Genomic DNA, 25,759 nt, shown 5'->3' on the forward strand with positions numbered 1-25,759 from the left:
AACCGCTCTCCTAAAGGTTATTTTGGCGAACGCACTTTTACTTCATGTTGTTCCCTATTTATTTTTATTTGACACCAAGTACCAATGAATGCTGTGCTTAGTGTCGCAATCACCTGTCTACCAGTTTAGGTGGAGGCAAGCAAAGTCAAACGGAACAAGAGTCCTCAGAAAGATGACATATCCCCCGGCAGCTGTCTGTAAAGTAACCACGAGTAAATGTGCAATTCTGTATTTACACTGCAAACACGAAAACGTCGTTTTTTTCCGTATATGGTCATTGGACGGAAAAACGACGTTATTTGGACGTTTTCAAACCATCGTTTTTCCGTCCAAATAACGTCGTTATTTGACATCGGAATTTACTGGGAGAGAACGATAGCGTTAAGCTCCTCCCTTTCTTGATTGACACTGTCAATCAAGCAACAGCGTCTACCGGTATTTCTACTTCTCAGTTTTCATTGGTCAGTCCCCGCGTGTTAGATTACAGGCCCGCGTTTGACGCTGCACTCGAAGCGCTTAGCGGAAGTAATGAAATCAATCGTTCTGCGCATGCGGATTACTTAATGCCTTGACCAAATTTTCCGTTCTGTGCATGCGCGATTTCGCGTATTGTTTCCTAGAATTAATGTCACCACTATTTTTACAATGGTTCATAAACACAGTCACGTGAAGGTTCGGAATCGTAACGAGTAACTCCATTTAAATTGAAGAGTATCCCCAGTGATATGGGAGATTCCAAGATGAAACTATTCTATGGCTATCTAGGCTGCCACCCAAACCGATCTAAACGGGACCCGATAGCTTATTGTATGCTATATAGTCATATGGAAGTGGACAAGAACTATACATTGTATTCCGGCCGATTGTTCTTGCATTTACTTATAAGTCAGGAAAATGGACTTAAAAGGGGAGTTGTTGAATGTAATTTTTTTAATTATTAAATGTTGCCTATACACTAATCTGGACGAACTTCTCATTGTTCTGTTTATGTCATCCTATATACTATTAGTATGTTACCGTTCTAAAGTCATCCTCTCACATAACATTATATTGTTCATAGTATCAAAGTTTAATCAACAATATCAAGAGCAGCGATTTAAACCACTGAAACACCCAAACACAAGGCTGTTATCAAGCGCTAGTGCAGACGTGATGCATCGTAAAACTGTATCGTGATGTCTTCAGAAATACAATTATACTACGAGATAGTACGGCTAACGCGTGACTCACCGGTGGAACAAAGACAATATCGCTAATACAGATATAACGTATTTGAATGTTAATACTAAAGACAAACAATCATTATTTTTGCAGTGACGATATAACACGTATACACGTTTATTGTTAACTTTCATCAGTTTTGCTCTTCATTTTAATAACTTTGTTTTCACATATATATGTAGCAATACCCGACAAGCATGTCATATATAATTATGGGGCAGTTTTCAATCTTGCACTGACTTACTCTGGTGTTAATGAGCGAAGTTTATTGGCTTGTGTGTAAAACCCCGTTTTTCTGGTAATCCTATTATTACTTAGTTTATTTCTATCTAATGACACCCTGTACTCTGGATCATGGCTCCGTGACTATCCATAACAATTAAGATGAACATTCAGTTCAAGTAAATGAATGAGTTTGTTTTGACGCTACAGTCAGTCAAAAAACCAATGCTGTGAGGTTTGATAACACACTTCCACCAGGTCGAACATCGTGGATCCTCATTTTTTGCCTAAAGAGAATCATAGTTCATATGCTAATCCATCTGCGAATACCCTCCCACTCAAGATGACCTTACTTGTTGCTGAATCTATCATCTATCCCCACAATCTCACCCCCCCCGCACGCACGCACGCACACGCACACACGCACACGCACACACACACACACACACTCACACACACACACACACACACACACACAAACAACTGACCTAAATAACCTGGACAGGAAATACTGCTGATAGCCTCTGGTCAACTCAGCCGCGCCACCGCAGAATGTCCGTCCAACTCTGCAGGGGGCATTCTCAGTGGCTTCAAACGCGCTGAAATGTTTTCGCCTTGCATCCACGATGGTGGACAAGTGAAATCGTATGAAATTTGGCTATTTTAGGTCTTATCTCTTTTTTGATTACCCAATAAAGTCAATTCATAGTTACACGGTTGTGAAGCTTACAACTTTATCTCATTCCAAAAAAGCTACTCGCGCTCACATAAAGTTGTAGTTATTATGTCACTGTTTTATTTCTTTAAAAATATATTACATGTTCAACAATAACAATTAAGATGAACATTCAATTTCCGATATTAGTAAATGAATAAGACATTAGTGTGTTTTACGCCACAATCAGTCAAAGACCAACGTTGTCCGGTCTGATGACACACAATCTACCAGGTAGCACATTGTGTACACCCTATCCCCATTGAAGTCTCCACTGTGGGTATTCCTGGGGACGAAAAGGTCCCATTTACCTAGGAATTTCATCAATACATCCATGCGCGGCATTCTCTGCTTAAAGAAGATCATATAGTTAACATGCTAATCCAACTCGAACTACCATCCCGCTCAAGATGAATGTTTTATGTAACATCCAACAGGCCCACATTTACGCACGCACGCACGCACGCGCACACACATATTTGGATTTACCAATCCCTGAATTGAGAAGACATGCGTTACGAAGCTCCTCCAAGTCATCATCAATATCCGTATATGTCTGTGATATCATTACCCATCCAAAGCCGAATATACATTTATTGTGTTTTCTTGACAACAAATGTTATAATTGGGATAACACTTTCTGAGTAAAGTACAGATTCTCGTACTTTCTTTGGTTGAGTCCCGTCCGGGATTTGAACCCACACGGTGAGTGAGGCACCCAATCGCCAGAACACAATGTTGGCGATCTAACCCAGCCACCGAACCAAAAATGTTATTCCAGATGACGTATACTTTGTGTACTCCTCTGACAAGAGAAAAATGGCACGGCTTCTATGACCGAAAGCTTTGAACCAACAATGCCTTTAAGAAAGTGGTCAACAATAACACACATTATATTTGGATACCACTTTCTCAGTAAACTACATATTTTTAGGGTGGAGATAATAGACGTTGATGGTTGATTATCAATGGACAAATTCAAGCCAAAACTTAACTTATGAATGATTGGTAATGGGAAATGGACAATGGGCAAACGGGAGGCGGGGTAATCAGCGCCATGCCAGTTATCTGTTGGCTTCCCTTGTTGCGTTCCCATCTTTGATATCTTTTTACTTTTGTTGTTCTTACAGGTATAAATATATGTTCTCTGCCTCATAGCATTTAATAGTATGCACCTGATGAAGGAGAAAGTATATATTCCGAAACGCAGTGTTCCTCCGTTGACATCCATAAATATTTTTCCTTGTGTGTATCAGTTCTTAATGCCCTTCAAAGACTCAATCTAGCTTTTTTTTTAAATGTGGTGATATTTGCATAGAATATAATATGGTCATGCCTATATACATTTGGGTCTTTGTCTACATAAGCATTTAGACATACAATTTAAAGCTAAGGACATTGCTAATTCTGCAGGCATGAAGTACACGCCATAGCAAGCTGTGATCTTTATTCATACTTTAGATATTCGTAATGGAGATCTGTAACTGAAGTTTACCGTAATCTTCCGCAACTCTCACCTCCTGACCAGTTGAACGTCTTAGTGCATTCAGATGCCATTGTAAAATTCCAGGTTGCCCCTCTTTCTGTGATGTTTTGACGGATGAAATCTATTGCGTTATAATAATCTCTGTATGCTGATATATAATATGTACATGTTGTAAAATATTTACGATATTTTAAACGTGTAATTCGATGCATATGCAAGGCAGTGTGAACATAAGTGCGGATGCACGAAGGCGGTTATAGTCATAGTTATACTGCGATGGATGTAGGGGAATGGTAGGGGGGTGTATGTATGTATGAAAGCACGAATACCGATACATGAGGGCGGATATAGTTATAGTTCGATGGATGTTGGGGAATGGTGGGAGGATGGATTATGTATGAAAGCATGCGCATGGATCCATGATGGCTGACGTAGACATAATGGTGGGTAAAGAAGAATGTGATGTGTGTGTGTGTGTGTGTGTGTGTGTGTGTGTGTGTGTGTGTGTGTGTGTGTGTGTGTGTGTGTGTGTGTGTGTGTGTGTGTGTGCATGCGTTGTGATACGAGGGTTGGCGAACATGTTGTCAGATGATTGTGTGAGTAAGTTAAGTGGTTGAGGATGTGGCGGGTATGAGTATTCGTACATGCAGACTTGGGGTTGGGGGACTGGGTGTGCCTGTACTGAGGTCTTTTGTTTCACTCACTTATAGTGTTTTCTTTCACTTAAATACTGTTTTACGCATTTTAATGACTGAAACTGTAGTGACTCAAAGGTCATACTGGCCGGGCATTCAACATATCTACCCCAACTACATACGTAGCCATTTTTATGGTGTACAATTCTTCTTCTACCTCTCTCTCTCACACACACACACACACACACACACACACACACACACACACACACACACACACACACACACACACACGCATTAATTGTTTTATTAAATGTATCTTCGAGAGTCAGTAAGAAACTAGAAATGACTGCCTTTGTTCTGTAAACCTCACCAAGTTTCAGCTTTCGCCTCTTCCTTTGTGGACTGAGGTTTCACATTTGTAAAATGATCTCTCTTATCTGTCTGTACCATCAACTTAACTGCCCTCACCCCCTGCAGTTTTCCCGTCCCATATTGCCAAGCAGGTGACCCACAAGGAGGAATACCGCCCTCCCTCAGTCCAGTGATACTGTTCCTAGCACAATATGTTGGGGATACGTAGCCTTGCTGTGGGCAAACATTTTGTAACAATTTGGCAAACTTTGATATGTAAACAGCAAATATTATTCAGTTTTATTTCAACAAAAACGGAAAAAATCGGATCCTACTTATTTTGTGGATACCATAACAATAAATCAAGCCAATAGATCGTTTGAGCTGGCATGAATATAAAAAATAATTAGCAAGTCGATAGTCATAATTCCCTCTGTTGGTCCCACGTGAAATGTTCTTCACGAATAGAATAGATGGCTGATAGACGTTCGACCGAATAATATCATTTGCTAACTTCAACTGTTCATCTAATTTCCATGAATGTATGTTACATAGTTCATATGTTCATGGGCTTCTACACTGAATGTATAATGTGGAGGACTACTTCGCTTGAGGATAAGTAACATAAATAATGATGATAATTATGATAGTATTGCCATTATTATTCCTTCAGATTATTAAAAAAAAGTTATTATGTTTTCATAGAGAGAAAGAGGTATGGAGATTGTGAGATTATTTTTAGCATCGGAATTGTTAACATAATTCTTAAAGATATTATGTTTTGTTTGTTTGTTGTTAAATGCTGCACTCAGCAACGTAAGGATATTAAAACATTACATTTAGGTTCAGTTGTATTTTTATATTTGTATCATTTTGCAAATGTTACAGAGACCTGATAAGGGATATATAATAATGTATAGTCGCTATTCTTGAAGTAAGAATATGTTAGATTTATCAACCAGAAATATTGCACACAAGAGGATAATCATATTTCATGACACTATTCAACGTCGAAGTCAACGATATTTGTGTATGTTATTGCTACATGACACGGATACGTCATGATAAAGCAATTAGAAATTGGCATTTGATGATATAAGATAGCTACGCGATAAATCACAAAGAACAAAGAAGGAAGCGATATTTATTTCACGATAAAAATTGTTCTATCATGACGTCATTTATTGAGATTCGAACATGCACTCGCAACTTGAAAAGTAAAATTTGTAAATTTGACCTTATTTTTGAGAGGTATGTGTCTAGTGAGTTGTTCCCAATAAATGTTGCTGGAGAATCCGAAAGTGAGAGTGATATGACAATCGGTATTGGGAGAAAAGGTACAGATGATTGACGAGAAAATTGTGAGAATATGCGGGACCAAACTCAAATCCTAAAATAGATTTATCTAGCATGGCCGCTGTCGGATTCTATTCAAGGAATCATCGTTATTTAAGTACGGGTAAATATTGTAAAGCGTGTATTTTTTCCTAATTTAACACCCTAAAAGAGGCTGTACGTAATGTTGATATCTCATATAGAAATAAACGAGTCTCGATCGTTGTTTATCGTACAATAAACAACTCCCACTCGTCGTTTGTTTCTTAATTACATGACCATATACACTAACTTTATATCTTTTCATGTTTATCGGTCAACAAAGGCGACATAAGCATTTCCATTATCATGAGAAACTCTTGCCAAAAGTAGCGCCAACTGCACCATTGCGACAACATCAGGAGCATGTTTCATGATTCACCATAATAAATGATGACATTGGATGCTCGCAAAAACGCGAGCTCATTCCGATCCACTAGTGGCACCCGCCACAAACACATCCAAAGGCAAGCCAATTGTTCACCCGAAAAGGCAGAGAATTGCATCTGACATCATTTTTGTCATTGATACGTCAAACCTGGAAATGCCGTCTACACGTCCAACACAAAACCCAAGCCAGGACCCAAATCCATCAAACCGGGCCAAAGTTTAATTAATTACATACATTTCCCCCTAACCTTAAATAATCTCTACTAGTTCTGAAGTAAATCGTATTTACCCGTATGAATCGTCTTATGTTATTTATTGCCGATAAACAGAATATGCACACTTTCTGAAAGTACTGTGTGATAAGTCACGCACCAAACCTATACTCTCGATATACATGCTGCTCTTACTTAAAAAAGAATAACAAGGGTTAACAGGATACGTATATTAAAGAACCATGCTTTCCTGATGTGCTCTCATTCTAATTTGAAATAATGGCATAAATAGTTACCACTCATCTTTCAATATTTTTCAAGGTTGGGTTAATCACGAACATATTTGAATATGTACAACATCTATACTTACTTATCTTTATACTTAAAGGCATCAGGATTGTCTGTCATAAGACCCCGAAACAAATATGTCCAACACAGCCCAATATTTGGCTCTTGGCTCCTTGTATTATATTTTATAAGTATTGTTTAAACAACTGTTTTTTTCTGTAAAATATGTTCATTTCAGAAATTAGATGTTATTCTAGCATCAGGTCTGTGGTACGTTTACTGCATCAGCATTACATTAAAACGATATTACATTATATAAATTCATACAGAGGAAATGCTTAACATTTATCTTTTAGGGAAGAGTGCAGGACGACTTGCTTTATACATATAAATGTGGACATATATGTATGGACATTTGGATGATACAGATATACCTCCTTAAAGATAGTACAGTGTTCGTAGATGACTGTAGACAATGGAATAATTATGTGAGTAATCGGGTTAATACCACGTTCAGCAATATTTAGCCATACTGCGATATTGGTTTCCAACATACAAGACGGACCATGAAATTATGACTTGAATTTGGACCTGGCTTTCTGGTGTGATGTAACACCCCAGAATCTCCGGTAGAAAAAGGGCTCAAAGCACGAATTAAGATCACGAGATGATACTGATGTATGCATCTGGACACATATTTGCGTAGTATTGCTACCTTAATTCATCAGTATATATGTATTTTGCATAAAAGGATATTATAGGATCGACGCTGACGCGCATATAACCTATTCACCAGTGCTGTAATATTTCATTTCTTCTGACACATATCGACACGAGAAATTATATTTAAATTTAAAAGGAGCCCAAGTGGGATAGAAATTTGAGTCTGAACCTGTTGAACAAGGCTTGTTTCATTTTGGGCAATAGCATTGCCGCAAGGCCTGGGCGGAAGGGAACACCTGTTTGCACCCATCAGATACCAATCACAACTTCTCTCTCCAAACGAAAACAAAATACGAAAAATGTCGGAAGTGTATCCTTCTAATTTTCTATTTAGATACATGTTTTAACTTTAAAGTAATTATATGTATCTCATGTATTATTGGTATCTGTGATGCTGGTACCGTTTTGTTGCCATTGTGTAGCTTTTGTGGAGTTATTATGAATATCAAATACATGCCTTGAAATATGGACTTCCATGACGAAAGAATACAGAGTATACATAACTCGCAATTCTATATATTCAGCAAACAGCCCAAAACCGAAACTCCACAACATATCTGATTACACTGATTAAGGCTGTCCCAGTTCTCCATGCGATACTGACGCCTGTTCGTCTCCCAGACCATACAGAATAAATTTAAAAGGAATCCAGCTCAAGTCTAGAACGATTTGGCAAGCCTAGATTGCCTTAATTCTATCCATGAAAGTAAGCATTAATAAAAAAATATTGTTCTTGTCTGCTTCAGATTATATTTTGTAGATACTTATTTTAACTAGGAAAATTGTACTGACACCGGCGCTGTCCCTATTGAAGCTATCCATAAGAATTTCGAATTGCCGTCCATTGTTCGATGTCAATACATCGATGACAAGTGAGGATATCATAAAGTAATCGTTGATGCCGCGCTACACTTTGATAAAAATTATAATCAAGTTGACTGGTGTGTACATTACTACAGTGAACATGTACATGATCATGCCCTAATAATCAAATGCCGTAATGTCAAATACTAATTTATTATTGTGTGATGAATTTAACTGGATCAGTGGTAACATGTGATATTAATATTCCATCAATATCTTTCCTGGTTGGTCCATCCATGTCTACAAAATGAAAATAATACAATTAAAATGGAGCATAGAACAATCCTTAATTTCAGGCTAGAGCTGTGGAAATCTAGACTTTCCCAATCATTATAGACTTGAGTTGGTCTCATGTTTTACATTATTCTCTTGGGTCAACGTCACAGCTCATACCATACACTAACAAGACCAGCTTGCCCCCCGCCGGAGCTCCCGGATTTTGGTTATATCATCTAACATGGCCAACTCTGCTCTTAAGTAAACAAGAACCTAATCAGCGAGGGGTCCTTTATCATCCCTATGTGGCTGCTTGTGAAAATCTGATATCTTTTCCCAAAGACCTGGTTAATAATATATTTTCTGCTGAATATTCGAAACAAATAGAGTGAGTTGGTACTACATGTACATATGTATACGGTTCTATTTTAAATGACTGCAGCGCTCCATTATGAAAACAATTTGTTTTAACGCCGCTCTCAGCAGTATTCCAGTAATATATGACGGCGGTCTGTTGTATATGAAATATATGCAAATTGAATCTTGAATCTTGAAAGTTGTAACATTTCCGCAAATAAGTATCACATGCAGTATACAGTATATCAACTGCAATATACTGTATACATCAGTATACAGTGTGTCGCGAGCTCTGCGCTGGGCTGGAGCACACATTTCCTACACCTCTCCCTTCGGCAAACACCTCATGAGGGTTGCAACGAGGTCACAGGTCAGGCGTGCACTCGTCAGTTGTCTAATACGGTCAAGAGTAAGATCTTCCGGAAGACCACTGCACTGGAGGTAAGTGGGTTATTGAGGAGGTACTACGTGTTTGGAACTGGGAGTTGAACACTAAGCACTTTTAGAGAAGAGCTCATAATAAAACGTTATGGACTCGCGGACGGACTTGTGTTTTCATTTCAAGACGTACATTTATCAGGTTGAACTTCCTAACTGTAACAATAACTGAACTTTACGCCTTTTATACACATTTGTGATGGGGCGACAATGCGACAACGAGACATATTTTGACCTTGAAAATGTCGCGTTACGGCATCGTCGCCCTTTTGTAAAATAAAGAAAAGGATTATCAAAGAGCGACAATGCGAACACGCGACAATGCGACAAATGGCCAATTGTCGCGCTTTTGTTAATTTTGACAGGTTTTGCTTGTTGTTGTAAAGGCGTCAATGCGACAATGCGACAACGAGACAATGTCCCTTCCATAGTAATCCGTGCAAATAAAACTGAGTAATGAAATAGAAGTCTGACATGCCAGTTAAAAGATAGAGTGTTGCAGCTTCTGATTTCATAGATCTTCAAGAAGGGGTTATCAATAATGGGATGGGTGATGAGTTCAACTGCATACTCTGTGATTAACAATAATGCTCCGAGTCAATACATTTTGTCAAATGTATGACATGTATTACGTGAATGAACATATTGTTTATACTCGTCCATGTTTTTGACGGACAAAATAATTTACATGCTCGGTAAAACTGAGGACGGGCATCATTGTGTGTTTCCGTGCTTTGTTCAGGTGAACAATTGACTTGTCCTTGCATGTGTTTGTGACGGGTGCCACTTGTGTGGCAGGATACGCTCACCTTTTCCCGAACACCCATTGGATGACCTGAACCATTTCGGATTTTTATCCCACAGCATTCTGATACACCATGATATAACTGAAATACTGAAATACTGTACAGTTGAAAATAATGTTTAATTCGATTACCGTAGTGTGTTACTGCAACTGTTCATATTTTGTGCAGTGATGTTATGTAATATGTAAAAGAAAGCATATTCAATTATCCAATTGATTTGAATAGAATATACTTGCGTCAGTGTATTTTATTAACGCCCCAAATCGTAATTTAAACACATAAAATAACAGATCACGCATGGTGCCTTGACTTACTACTAGATTTAATGGGCCACCCCGGAATAAAATAGTTCCCCCCAAAGCGAGGAACATATGTTTTAGTATGCTTACAAGAAATATATTCCAAACAATATCCTCATAAGATGAGAAGATCTTTTACAGAATTACCTCAGTAAGTCAATTACAATGACAGCGTCGTAATACATTTACATCAAGTACAATACGTCAAAATGGCCGACACGATAAACGTGACGGGAGATATTTTCGAAGTTGTTAATTAACCTGTGGCTATTTCAAGCCTTTGTCATCACTGATCAATTGGCCGATCATTGAAAGGTGATTGTGAAGATGTGTCAAATAGATACTAAGGTAAATTCATAGATTTCTGTAAATTGTCACTGCGACAGTTTGGATTTTTTTTCGTGTTTTTTTTCTCTCTGGGATGGGTTGTAGCGAGGGTATCCTTAAATGGGCTTGCAACCACGCTTCTGTATGAATTCGTACCAGGGAATTCCAAGGGTTTTCCCCAGGAATGTGGAAGCAGTCAGTGTTTACGGCTTTTCAAGAATACAGTCACGTGAAGAACGTCATGTGACCGACCTCGCGTCCAAGTCGTATATCTTGTAAACTTCACATTAAAAAATTAGTCATTGTTATAACCAAATGAAACACAACCCATTATCCGATAGGGGTAACTGTACATAGCCGTTACCACAATAAACTTAGTAACATTGTTTGGTTTGACTTCTTGGCGCGTGTCTGAATTCCATTAACATGTAACATATCCTAAAACTAACTTATCAGCAAATCTCGCTGCACTGCGCGCGAGAGATACTAGAGCAAGGCATGCCAGAAATACGAAACCTAAAGCTTCCGAAAGGAAGCCTTGGACATCACGTGCGTCGGGGGACCAGCGCCATCTGATTGGCCGTTAACAGTTGTACAAGGCGGAGCAAAAAGCATCGTTTTTCCGTCCATTTTACGCTTGAAAAACTCGACCCTTTTCTGGACACTTTCTAGACGCTGACCAATTAATCAATTTTAATGAATTTTTAGTCGTTTTTCCGTCCAATGACCATATACGGAAAAAAACGACGTTTTCGTGTTTGCAGTGTTAAGAGTCAAGAGTTGAGTGTTCTTTAAGAAGCATACATTGTTTACCAACAAAAGATCCACCATGGTTGCATCCATATGAAATGGAAAGTAAACCATGTGTGTTTCTGTGGGATTTTTTATGCAAACAAATGACAAATTACAAGAAACAATAACTAAACAAGCGTATAGTCAACGAAGTCATCTATATCACACATTGCTCATTTTAACACGTTATGGTCCCAAACCAGGTAACATTTCTGTTAGCCCATGTCAAAATAGCTGCAATGGAAATTCTAAAATAAACATTTCTAAAACTCCTGATATTGTTATTATTTCTCTTCATCTCCTGTCAGAATTACACACTTAACCCTCATGGTGCCTGGACGTCAGTCAGCCTGCAAACCGCTCAGTGCCGCACTGTGCTGACGTCGCGGTTACAAAAACGTATACATTGTATTAAAAGTGTTGCAACGTCTTTATTTCTTCACACAGTGTTACCAAATTGTATAACATGCAACTCGAGTTGATTGTCTTTCCAACAGTATCTAAAGTCACCAAATCCAAAAGATCTATGCACTGCCCAGCCATCGATAAAAGTGCTGGTATTATAAGTTTCCTAATTTTCCACATAATCGTAATATGGACGCACCCGAATATGGCAAGCAAAGTCAAGTAAGCGCCCTTGTTTGAAATCTAAATGACCAATAATTCATATCTTTGGCAAGTACATGTCCTAACAGTGATAGACATATGATATTTATGTTGAAGTACACATTCACTGAGAATTTTCCGTGAGTTATATTTACCGATAATAAATCCCGATGAAATTGTGCGTGTTTTTGACGTAAAAACAAAATTGACGGAAGTGGTCGTAATTAATGATCATACGCAGACTGTTTCAAAGATTATGTCCCAAAACGAATGACAGTTTGGAATGTATATCTTGAAGAAATCCCGGTTACGTCCATGTATGTTTCAGTGACCGTGCTCTTATATTAGTTATAAAAACAACTTCGGGGTAACTGACATCGTACATTTTCAAAGGACAAAATGTGAAAGATCGCTAAACAGCCCTAACAATACTCAAATTGACATCGCTCAATATCGGGCATCATTATTATTTCTTAATAATTAACAAGATTATACTAACGTTACACAACCCAAGAGTAAGTACATGTAGATTCAATCAAAATTGTTGAAACGTTTTCATGGGCAGCAAATCTATTCAACAAAACTATTTTCGATCACTCGCAACTCAGGCGCCATATGTCATTGTTTCACTATGGCCACCAGAAAACATACATCCTCGTATCAGCTCGTATTTCGCACTTGGCTGCCTAACTTTGACCTTTGTTCAAAATATACTTGTATGGCCAGTCCATGAAATACCACTTTTTCTTTCATTTATTCATTTGATTTATAAATACGACTTTAGAAGTGTATTTACACCTAGCCAGGTATATATGTACATGTACATTTAAGGACATACGTGATAGTTTATTTCCACTAGTTTCCCATTCCATCCCATTCTACTAAAGGAAAAGTTTGAAATAGATAATGATCGATCGTAGGTCAATGAAAGTAATGGAATTATTTGTCATAAAAGGAAAAATATATTCTTGGTATTGAACTTCGAAAATTTAACCAGCAAAATCTTTAATAAAAATGGTTTATTATTAATTTTGGCCTAGCTAAATTACAGCTTGGAGGGAATTTTATACAAATTAAAATGGTGAAAAAAAACCCCACAAGAATGCATTGATTTTGCTCTTAGACAAATATTTATGTAATTTTTTTTATCTATTTCATACTTAGGATACAAAACAAAGTGGAATCTAATTACTACTATGTCACCGGTCGAAGTATTTGGTAATTTAGATAATGCAAAGTGAAAAAAAAGACATAAATATAACTATATAAAACATCAAAACGAAATCACATTTACACTGAAAACTTTTTGTCTTTCAGAAATTGATTATCTAAATATTGTGAGTAGATCTAATTACTTTTACTGTTTATGTTATAAATTTAACCATTCGAGATTCCAATAGATGAAGCTAAAATGTTAAAAATCTAGGTTGTTTAATATTGGATCCATTTTGACAGCTTTCTCACTGTACTCAACTAAATGCACATTATATTTTTGGAATATCAAGCATTCAAACAGATATGAAAAGCACATGTCAACATACCAAAATTAGAAAACTGCACCAAATATTCGAACACTGTTCGTCAAATGATATGCGGTCTCATTCACTCGGTCGCCGTAGACATTTTCCAATCGTGATGTTCTAGATATGCTGTCTAGTTCAGTCAAAGAGAATATTGTTATTTGGAAAATGAAACCACGTGTATCCATTATACTACCACAACATTAGATCAGCTGTTTCATGTGACGTCATCCACGTCACAACACGCGAGGTCAAATCACGCGCACCTGTCCAGACGACAAATTCACAGCGGCGGGAAATCACCGACCGTCTATTAGCCTATTTGAATAAAATTGCAGATTGTAACGAAATAAAATAAATTTTAATCATTGCTGACATTTCCGATGACATATCAAATAAGAGTTGAAGACTTGCAATTGATTATCATACGTTAATCGAGAGTACAGTGTACATAAATAATTTGTAAATCTAATATTAATTTTTGATCTAATATCCATGGCAGAATGTTTGAAAACGAGCTATAATATATTCCATTTTCTGAAGAGATTAGTAATGTGTATTTGATGATATATATGCATACACAATTGGTTATCAATTATCTCCTACAATCACAGCATGTACCATGTACATTAGACACATGGAAAATACTATTTCAGCAAACCAATCACAGCGCCATTATCACAGTTTCAATGAAAGGAAAAACAGATCGAAATCGAACTTTACAACACATCGTATCCATAAGCGGTTAACCCAAATGCAAAAAGGTATTGCTGGCATCATTGTAGAAGTTATGTTGATGTTTTCAGTAGTTGCATTAGGTTTGTACGCGTGTACCATCGACAGAAAGCTCTATTGGTATAGAATTATCAGGATAATCGTATACGGTTGAACCAACAGCTAGGGTACTTGGCATGGGTTTAATTTTATACATTTTACAATTCCTTGAGAAATAAAGTGAACAGTTTAATATCCTGTGATCACAATATTGAAAAAAGAATGAACCCATTGATTATATAATGCAAAACAAGAGGAATAATTCGTAAATTGTTTGTGGCTAACACGCACCTGGCTCTGTGTATCAAACGACAAAAAAAACCAAAAAAAACAATTCCAAGACCAAGACAATTCTTTCAGAAATGTGTGCATGTCTTTTTACGAAAAATATTATCCATTTCGTTAAAGTAACATAGATCTATTCAGTTTTAGTTATAAAATAAAATGAAACAGCTTTTCAAAGACATTGGTTATATGAACTTATGATATTGACTATTACACATCCCAAGAAATACGTACATGCTGCAGTTACCTTTACGCTTCATCTTGTAACACTTGTCCAAAGGAAAGAAATATCGTATTCGACACTAAAAACCTATCAATTGTTATGTAAACAATGTTCAAACAAACAGGAGATTACCAAAGGTTCGTTCATACATGTTGTGGCTTATATTTGCGTATGATATCATTTTGAACATTGACAAATATCCAAAGGGAGATTAATTGTGTGAAAAAATGTATAAAACATATGCAAAATCTACATCATAACTGAAACTGTAAACAACATGATACAATGATCGTGTGCACTCTCATTCAAGGACCTTCACCTCAAAGAAATTACCAAAAAAGTACAACAATGTTGACGTATGACATCACTACCTGTGACCGACTTTTACAAAATGGCGTGTTCACTGTCAACAGTACACGGGATTTTACGAGGGGACTTTCGTTGATTCAGGGAACGTATATACATAAATGTGACATGTAAGTAGTCAGAAACATTCTGACAATCTATGTACTGTTATTTTTTGTTATAATCTTCATTGAAAAGAACCGAAATGGGCAGAAATTCCGATAAATACCGTTGTCGTTGTGCGTGATTTTGCGTCAGTCATGGCGTCACACAGGACGGTAACTTTGACAATTTCTGTTGAAAATATCAAATCATTGCAATGTATCTATTTTGAATACCCTAATTTTTCCTACTTGTCTCTTCCAGTGCATATTCTGGAAATGTTGAGCCAATGTCTTGAAAGATTAGACGAATGGATAGCTCAAAATAGGAGAAAATGCTACACTGTGTAAAATCTGTATTTTGCTTTGTTTACATTTCAAACAAGTGCAGTTTTTCGAGCACAGCGTTCGTTTTCACACCTAACATATTTTGCTTGATTTCATCCAGCCACTTTGTATTGGTGACAAAGACCATTGGTCATTTGATTCTAAAATGTATGAGGAATTCAAGGATGTGTGTATGGCAGCAAAGTTTGAAATATACGCGATGTTACAGGCGCCTCATAACCCGTGTACCTGAAACGTGATTTTGTAAACACTAGCCAATATGGCGGAAAGTTCACTTCGGCGTTCGTGTTTGCGTCTTTTCCAAAAGATTCGAAACGATTCTCGGGTTATCGGAGACGTTTTGGAATGATCATTGGTGATTTCATAAAAGACAGATACCCGTGATCACTGATATACTATTTTTGAAATTCATTTCTCCGAGTAAATATCCTAAATTTAGATTTCAAAACATGCTGTAAATAACGCCGTGAGTGGTGATTTTGTAATGTGTAAAAAATGGCGACATTTACGATGTACCTAATTTTCAGAGGTCATTTTCAATAATTTTGCTTGGCCTAAAATGGCTGTGGATGATAACACAGAACAGGGAATTTCCCACCTTATTCAAAACTGTGAAGTGTATTTGTGTGGGTGATGTATTTTGAATTTTATTCGACTTCAAAGTGAGGGCTGTAGAGGAAGGACATATATGTCCCTCTGGCATCCAGGGGGTTAATATCAAATGGCACCAGTTCAGTGTGTACATGCAATGTTTGGCAAGGAAATATTTAACAGATTATTTGTTATAATCCATAAATGAACCCACCTTATATGAAAACTTAAATCCAACGTGTTACCATGGAAACGTAAAAAATAATAATTTCTAAAATTCCTAAATAGCAAAAGGCACAACTTCAGTATGTGACTGATAGATATGCCAAGTTTCGATCAAATACACTGAATTGTTTTCGAGTTCTGCCCCGGAAAAGGAAATGATTACGGACGGACAGACGGACGGACGGACAGACAGACTGGATGATCGCTATATTCCCCCGCATTATATGCCGTGGGATAAAAATAACAAATATTTTTAGAATGTCGAAAGCATTTGATTTCAGGTGTAATTGAGTTTTCGATATGCTGACATTTTGACATTTGAAACCTGTGACACACATCGCCGATTCCAACTGAATTTTCAGGGCATCAAATACTCAAAAACAACCGCAAATCTGAAAGTCGAGGTTGGTCTTTAGCTGCTTGGACTTTATGGGACATTCTTGCTACATTAAATATGATTCTGACATCGCAGCACGAACACAAGGGTTCCTACAGCTGATGCAGTGAAACGTGTTACGCGTCGATCCATTTTCACAATGAGCGTTACTAAACATAATGGATGAGTACTTTTAACTCGGGAAATGGTAATTCGAGAACACGTGTTACTGTGGGCAATATGGCTCCATGTAATGTATAATGTAAATTCCCTGATAACACATGGAACTGTTAATTAGCGCAAAGACTTCGTGACTGGGATCAATACATTTTGCTGAAACACAATAGGAACTTTCGATTGTACGTGGCCATTCCGAAACCCTCTTATACGTAAAGCTGGCGTAATCACCACGCGTCCTACATAGCAGAGGCGGCAAAGATCTTCACTAATGCAAAATACGATACCTCATTCATTCAATGAAATAGATAACTCCACGGCCGCTCCTTCTACAAAGCACTTCTATTCAATACATCACCCCTCTTTCCATACAAATCATTGCTTCACGACATAATTTGTACCGATTTTATCTATCTTTGCACTGGCTCCCCTCAAAACAAGGAACATTCACCCCGCCGCGGAAAACCATTTGTACAACAAACGCCCAAGCAGCTGGCGGCACGATTGACAAGTTGTGCAAGGCGCCGCAATTAGCTGTGCAGAGTTGCGTCCCTTACCTGCTAGAAACATATGATAAAGGGCTCGTATCCTGTTTCACCCTGATTATGTTTCGAGGTTGTCACATCATATCTTTGTTTGTGGGTTTCACCAAAGTGATAAGCTACGTCCAAGTGGTGAACTTTTCTACCACAGAAGCTGACTCGATGTGATAATACAACCATAAAACTATTCAAAGCGGCGTTAAACCAAACTCATTCACTCACTCACTCACTCATATCTTACTCATGTCCTACATGGGTTTCCTCATTCCGCCATTCTAGCCTACTTCTGAGACCCGTGAAGATCCGAGGTAGAATAGGTCTTCAGCAACCCATGCTTGACGTAAAAAACGACTACATTTGTCGTAAATATAAGATGCGACTAACGGGATCGGGTGGTCAGGCTCGCTGACTTGGTTGAAGCATGTCATCGATCCCAATTGCGTGGATCGATGCTCATGATGTCAATCACTGGATTGTCTGGTCCAGACTCGATTATTTACAGACCACCCTCCTATAGCTGGAATATTGCTGAGTGCAGCGTTAAACAACAAACCAACCAACCAACCAAATTCTGATGTTCCTCGCTTTAAGGTGTCCGCTGGTCTGGTGAGTATGGTTTTACACCGCTTTTAGCTATATTCCAGCAATATCACGTCGGGGACACCAGAAATAGGCTTCAGACATTGTACCAATGTCGGGAACAGAGCCTGGGTCTTCGGCGTGACGAGCGAACGCTTTAACCTCTAGGCTACCCGACCGCCCCTATACATGTATTCCTAAAAAAAAGTAGATGGTAACTATCCAATTGGAAAAAGTGGAAGTTCGTGATCCTTTTGTTGAGCTGGACGCACGTATTAACTACCGCGCCGAAAAGAAGTTTTACAACAGATGCCGGTACAGAGAATTCACTCACCGTCTTAACAGTTTTGCATAAAAGTATATTAAATTTGTAAATAATATAACTACTTATACATGAAAGGTTTATCTATATAAGAAAACAATCATTTCTATATGGCACACTTATCTTTTGGCAAATATTCAAAAACGTGCGTGTTGACTTATTTCCCACAATATCTACCTTGCAATGGCATTCCATTGATGGCGTCATACAGAGTTATGGCGTCACGAAAGGAGTAAACAAATGAATGACCCCATTGTTCAAAGAACTCTCTTTGACTTCTGCCGTACGCAATACCCGACTTGTCGTAAAATGGAATAACTAACGTTTGATTATATAAACGGCCCCATTCATGACGATATGCTATGATCTATGATTCTCGCCTAAATCTCTTTGTTTTGGAGATAGATTTATTTGAAACATGTCGTGAAGGGGACCTACCCCGATACACGTTAGTTCGAGTTGCGCAGTGAACACAAACTCGATTACACCAGCAGACATCTTTTAGATGCTCCAAGGCCACGCAGTCCCACAACCAGCATCTCGTCCCTGAATTGACCTCATCGAAATCGGTGCTTGAAATTGACGTTTTTCAACAACATTAATGTAGGGGCAAAAGCCGCAAATCACGCCTGATCACGTAATCTGAAATTCTCAACAAAATTGACATTTCCTGAAAGATTTTGTCCGTGCATGTTTGTGTAACACTAACAGTGACGGGAAAATTCCAGTTAGTGTATTGCTCAGTGTTAACCTCTGGATGCCACAGGGACATATATGTCAATGCTCTTCAACCCAAAGTTTGAAGTTGAGTAAATTCAAAGTACATCACGCAAGCAAATGAACTTCACAGATTGTATTCTGTGAGAAATGTTCTTTTCTACATCACCCGGTGTCAGTTTAGGCAAAGCAATCTTACTGAAAATTAGTTACATTGTAAATGTCTCTACTTCTTCATTTTACAACATTACCATCGTCATTTCACGTATGGTCCGAAATTTAATTATTAGATAATTACTTCAATGATTAAATTGACAAAACTAGCTAATTAGCTCTCTGTGATTTATCAAAGCACTATTACTCATTCAGTTACGTCACCAATAATCCTGGGCGGTCGGGTAGCCTAGTGGTTAAAGCGTTCGCTCGTCACGCCAAAGACCCGGGTTCGATTCCCGACATGGATACAATGTGTGAAGCCCATTTCTGGTGTCCCCCGCCGTGATATTGCTGGAATATTGCTAAAAGCGGCGTAAAATCAAACTCACTCACTCACCAATAATCCTAGACTCGTTTAGCATGTGTTAGAAAATCGGCAAACACGACCACCGTAGTGAACGTTCCGCCTTATTGCCTTGTGTTGACAAAATCACGTTTCACGTGTCCCAGTTATGAGACGTCTGGAGCAAATTAAGAGAAATATATTAGGCGTGAAAACAAACTCTGTGCTCTGAAACTGTACGGGCTTAGATTTTACACTATATGGCATTTTCTCTTAATTTGATAGATCCATTCATCTATACGTATCATACATTACCTAACATAAATGAGAATATGATGTGAATGTTATCGTAGTTAGTTAAAATGGTAAATTCAACAGAATTTGGTATATTCAATAGAAATGGACATTGACGCCATAACTGACGCAAAATCACGCACAACGTCGACGGTATACGTATTTACCTACACGACACATTTGTGTAAACAGGATCGCTGAATCAGCCATGCCCCTGAATATCCCACGTATGGCTGTCACTGATCATAAGAATCAGTCATCGGCACATGTTTGGTCCCGCTGTGATATTGATGGAATATTGCTAAAGGCGGCGATTACTAAACTCACTTACTTATTTGGTATTTTCTTTGAATGAGTGAGTGAGTGAGTTGGGTTTTAACTGTATTCCAGTTATATCACGGCGTGTCAGCTTAATGTGAGAGGAAAGCCCAAAGTGATGCAGGTCTCAGACGTTTAACACTTCGGTGAAACCCACGAGCACGGGTATGGTGCTGACAAACCTAGAAACATAATTGGGGCGAACCTTGATTCGAACCCACAATCATAGGTTTCTGGTGTGCCCAAGGGACGCAGCTCTGCACAGCGAATCGCGACATCTTAGACGACTGGGCCATCCGTGCCCCCTTTTCTTTGAGGCGAAGGCCTTGAGGGGAAAAGTACAAACGGTCATTCTATCCTGCTGTTAACATTTGCAATTATGATATATACTTTGCCTATATTTTGATATATTTTACGCAGTGAATTACAGTATGGATATGTATTTATGTTCAATATCATATCTTACCTAGAGATAGGATAAAACAATGTCAAAGTGATAATCTCCTCTTAGAACATTATTTACACAAGAAATTGACCAATTACGTGACGGATACCATATTTTATACCTTTAGAAGATGAAATCCAAATGTAACTACAAAATGTATCAATATTGAAATTTCATATTATAACTATAGGTTATTATAGGTAAATTCCTTTCATTTTATCTTATAACTAAAACTTTTAGTTATATATTGACATCAACAAAACGTTTTCCATGTTTGTTGAATATATATGCACACATTTGCAGAAGGGATTCTAAAAAATTACTCCTCTCGTTTTGTCTACTTTTTTCCCATGTTAACCGCTATTGCAGCTTCCATAAAGCTGTCTAATAAAACAACTTTCATCGCACATTACTTTTATCGGTGTACGATTCCAGGGTTATTTTACGCGTAACAAAATTTCGGATAACATTTATCACTGTCTGCTTTTGAAACCAATATTTTATTTGCAAATTCTTTTTCACCCTCTGAAAGGAAATTTAATATTCTACACACACAGATCACACACCTCTACGCGTATGTCAACCATGTCGCACAACCCAGCTTTAACAACAGATAATTTGTCACGTCAAATCCGTTGAATATTCCTACTTACAGTTAAGTCACAATGGAGGCAAAGGACCTCGATACTTACGTGTGGACAACCGGCACCGTTGAAACAGACACCAGTGTACGACCTTCTAAATAAATGAAATTGTTCCAACTCGAGTAATTGGAGGAAATTTGAGTATGGTCACCAGTGTGTATGCTTTAAGCCTTGGGTGATTGAAAGCAGTCTAACAACCACGGGGACCGGAGACAGCACTGTCGTACCGTAGAGCTCCGGTTGCCGTACCCTCTCATAAGTTCACGGTTAAATTTTACTGTTTTGCTATTGTAGAGAGAATTGTAAGGACATTGTAAAGGGTGTCATTCTCAACGTATTGTACTCGACATCTGTCACAGTTTATAGTAATACTAAGGAATCTGTTGAAACCGGACTCTGACTAATCCGGATTGCTGTCCATACTGGGCCCAAGTACGTCCGGAATGTACTGCAATTGACATGTCAATGAATCCTATCATTATTCATATTTCTGCATCTCCTGCTATAACCTCGCTAATCCGAACCTCCTTTTCAACCTGACGAAATGTTCGGTCCCACAGTGACCTTGTTTCAACAGATTCCAAGATTCCACTATATAGACAGACTGGCCGCTGTAATGAAACAGCCCCCGCTGAATAAAAACAAATAGCAGCCATACAGATTCTGAAATGTACATTAACAACCTAACTCCCTGCTCTCGTGCTGGTAACTTGGGGGGTTTCCAGCGTATGGTGACAAGTTGAAGGTAGCGACGTTGTCTCTACGGCTTCCGATCATGCTTTGCGTCATATGTGTTCACCACGTAGCTTTTTTCATTGTTCATTTAACACTGTTTACTTTCAAGCTAAATGACTGTGGCTTGTAAATAACCGAATCTGGACCAGACAAGCCTATGGTTTATTATTCAGATCCATAATCCACGCCGTCTGTTTAGGTAAAAGAAGATGTTATATGTGTGTTCGTGTCATACTATGTTTACGACACGAGAATGTAGGCACGAGTGTCGTAAACATAGTACGCCATGAACACGAATATAATTTTCTATTTAATACCTGAAGAAGATGTACATACAGAGACGAAATTTAGTGTCAACCAAGAAGGACAACAAGTCGCAACAGCAGCGGAACCACACTTTGTCGAATGACGTCAACAATCTTCAGCTATGACGGCGTTTCTAGTATGACGTCATTCCGACCTCGCGTCACAATAAGATTCGAATGAGGTCGAAATTGCCGTCCGGATGACGGAAACAATTCACTCGTGACGTGATATGACCCTAGGGCACATGCGAATTTTATGAATCCCGATATGTTTGCCCTCGTAGGTTATAAGACAAGTTATTACAGATTCGGTTAGAAATAACTGATTTTATAAACACACATGAACATATCCTTTCACGCGTACCGGTGACACGGGTGGCCCAGTCGTCTAAGGCGCCGTAATTCGTTGTGCAGAGTTGCACCCCTTGGGCAGGCCAGAAACCTATGTTTGTGGGTTCGAATTCCGGTTCGCCCCAATTATGTTTCTGGGTTTGTCAACACCATACCCTCGCTCGTGGCTTTCACCGAAGTGTTAAACGTCTGAGACCTGCATCACTTCGGTCTTTCCTCCCACATTAAGCTGACACGCCGTGATATAACTGGAATACTGGTAAACTCACTCAACTTAGACCCAACTCACTCACTCACGCTTACCAGTGTATTGTTTTCGTCAACCGGACGGCATTGTCGACGTCATTCGAATCTTATTGTGACGTAAGGAATGACGTCACACTAGAAACGACGTCATAGCTGGAGATGTCATTCAACTATTGTTGCTTTCAAACACGCCGATCGTGATCATTTTTTCTAAAGGGGAGCTCAAACGGAGTATGAAATAATGAGTACTAAAGAAATTATTATAATTACACTCGTAACTGTGTCATACTGATTTTACGAAGCTCGTGTTAGAATCCATGCACTGACCTGGGGGCACGGCTGGCCCAGTCGTCTAAGGCGCCGCGATTCGCTGTGCAGAGTTGCGTCCCTTGGGCACGCCAGAAACCTATGATTGTGGGTTCGAATCCCGGTTCGCCCCGATTATGTTTCTAGGTCTCAGCACCATACCCGTGCTCGTGGGTTTCACCGAAGTGGTAAACGTCTGAGACCTGCATCACTTCGGGCTTTCCTCCCAAATTAAGCTGACACGCCGCTATGTAACTGAAATACTGTTAAAAGCGGCGTTAAACCCAACTCACTCACTCACCCATGCACTGACCTCGCTTTTGCTCGGGGAATAGAAGAATTCTGACACTCGTTTTGTAAAATCAGTATGACACACATGTTCGTGTACTAATCTCTATTTATCGTCCAAGCCTAACCATCCGATCAATTTAGTGCAGATTCATCACTACTAAATACATAACTTCAACCAAGATCATATAAAACTGGCCGTGGGGCTCATCCATACCAGAAATAAGCATGATTAGGTTTAACAGATGCAGCTTCGTCGGTGTTTGTTGAGTTTATATTTACTTTATCCTTATTTACGACGGCATCGCTGAGCTTTGTCTTTATTGCTCGATTCTAAAGACAATACAGGGTCATTATTTGAGGGTCGATATGTGTTTATACAAAGATAGTCAGATTGATAAGCTTGATCACTCGTTGCAATGAAACCTAAAGAAGGCAATCGGTTGGAAATCAAAGAGCCGTTGAATGGTTGTACTGCCTGTTGTTACGATGGTAACCCGTCACTGTGTGGCAAACTACTGACATTTTCGAGATGAACTTTCAAGATGTCCCGAGGGACGTAGCTGAACAAAGACACGGAGGTATTCCGATCTTGCTAATCAGTATCCTTCAAGTAAATGCTGAGCCAAGTTCCAGCGAGATGAGATAGGTGAGCATGATAATTATCTCCATGTTAGAGCGCATCTGTGTACATAACCAACAAGGGTTCTCAATCTGCACACTAACATTTGCAAATGCTGACATGGGTTCTTTGCTCTGGACAAATTATTTTTTGTGGGGGTTTTCCATACTTGCATTTTTTGCCAACAGGCATATTTCTCTGATCTGGCATTGTGGCATTCCAAATTGGAGAATTATTGTTGTTTCGGGTTATTTTTATCTGCTTAAGATGAACGAAATGTACACTGTGCACTGGAATCTATCCGGAATAATGGAATTTTACAACGACGAACACACGTGTGTCATTTACTTAAATCTGTATCTTGGATGCTGTAAATCCTATTAAAGTAATCAATACGATTAAGCATATCAGTGGAACTTGGTTTAGAGTGAGTGAGTAAATATCATATATTGAATATATAACAAATTCGAAGTTATAACACATACTATGTCAACACCTTTAGTTATTACTATTAAAATCCAACTATAGACCACCAACAAACACAGTTAGACCACGTTATTGGGGACTATGGGGACTTCTGTTTCGTGCAGGATTTACAATAACACTTCAGCCATCAGTGGTTGCACACAATGCTAGACCAAAGTAAAAACTGGCGGATTAAAAGGAAGCAATCCTACAATGGATCAGATATTTATTAAATCCTACATATGAACCACTTACCTATAACAATGGGGTAGAGTCCAGGTCGTATTGTATAATAATGCAACATGAGAGAGCCATCAGGGTGAGATTCACATCTGAAATCAATGATATGAAAATGTGTAGCGCATTGAATACACAAGGGATATCTAAGTACACAAGTGTTCTTACTATAAGGAATGACTGACAGATTGTTAGCCTACTTTGATGGATTGAGTTGATTGGTTTTCTTATTATTAACCCCTTCCGAGGTCCAAACACTTTTGTCAACGATGCTGGAGTGTCTAGACCCCACTGGTGTTCCCTTTGGTCCTCCCAACACAACAAAAATGACCATGACGTCATCATCATTTGCCTGTCAGACAGTTCTTTCTTCCAGTTTTGGGAACAGGTGAACATTTCAGGGGAGCCAAACCTAGTGAATACGGAGGGTGTTTAATGAGTTCATTGCCACACATTGTTCAACAAACCCAGCTGGTTTGATAAACCGGAGCATCAGAACTCAGAAGGCATGGGACACAGCGTGCTGAAACATTCGTCATGCCGAGTTCATTTCT

General features: G+C 38.6%; 1 protein-coding gene across 1 annotated transcript in view; it reads right to left on the bottom strand.

Moving 5' to 3' along the window:
* LOC139445160 (guanylate cyclase soluble subunit beta-2-like) overlaps positions 1-25,759 on the bottom strand; it is a 72,489-nt gene that overhangs the window by 21,696 nt on the left and 25,034 nt on the right. Inside the window, exon 5 of the mRNA XM_071226271.1 lies at positions 25,224-25,300. Coding sequence (XP_071082372.1) covers positions 25,224-25,300 — 77 coding nt within the window. The remainder of the gene's footprint in view (positions 1-25,223; positions 25,301-25,759) is intronic.

The sequence above is a fragment of the Haliotis cracherodii genome, unplaced genomic scaffold, assembly GCF_022045235.1.
Source record: "Haliotis cracherodii isolate W230 unplaced genomic scaffold, xgHalCrac1.p SCAF_6, whole genome shotgun sequence".
Lineage (NCBI taxonomy): Eukaryota > Metazoa > Mollusca > Gastropoda > Lepetellida > Haliotidae > Haliotis > Haliotis cracherodii.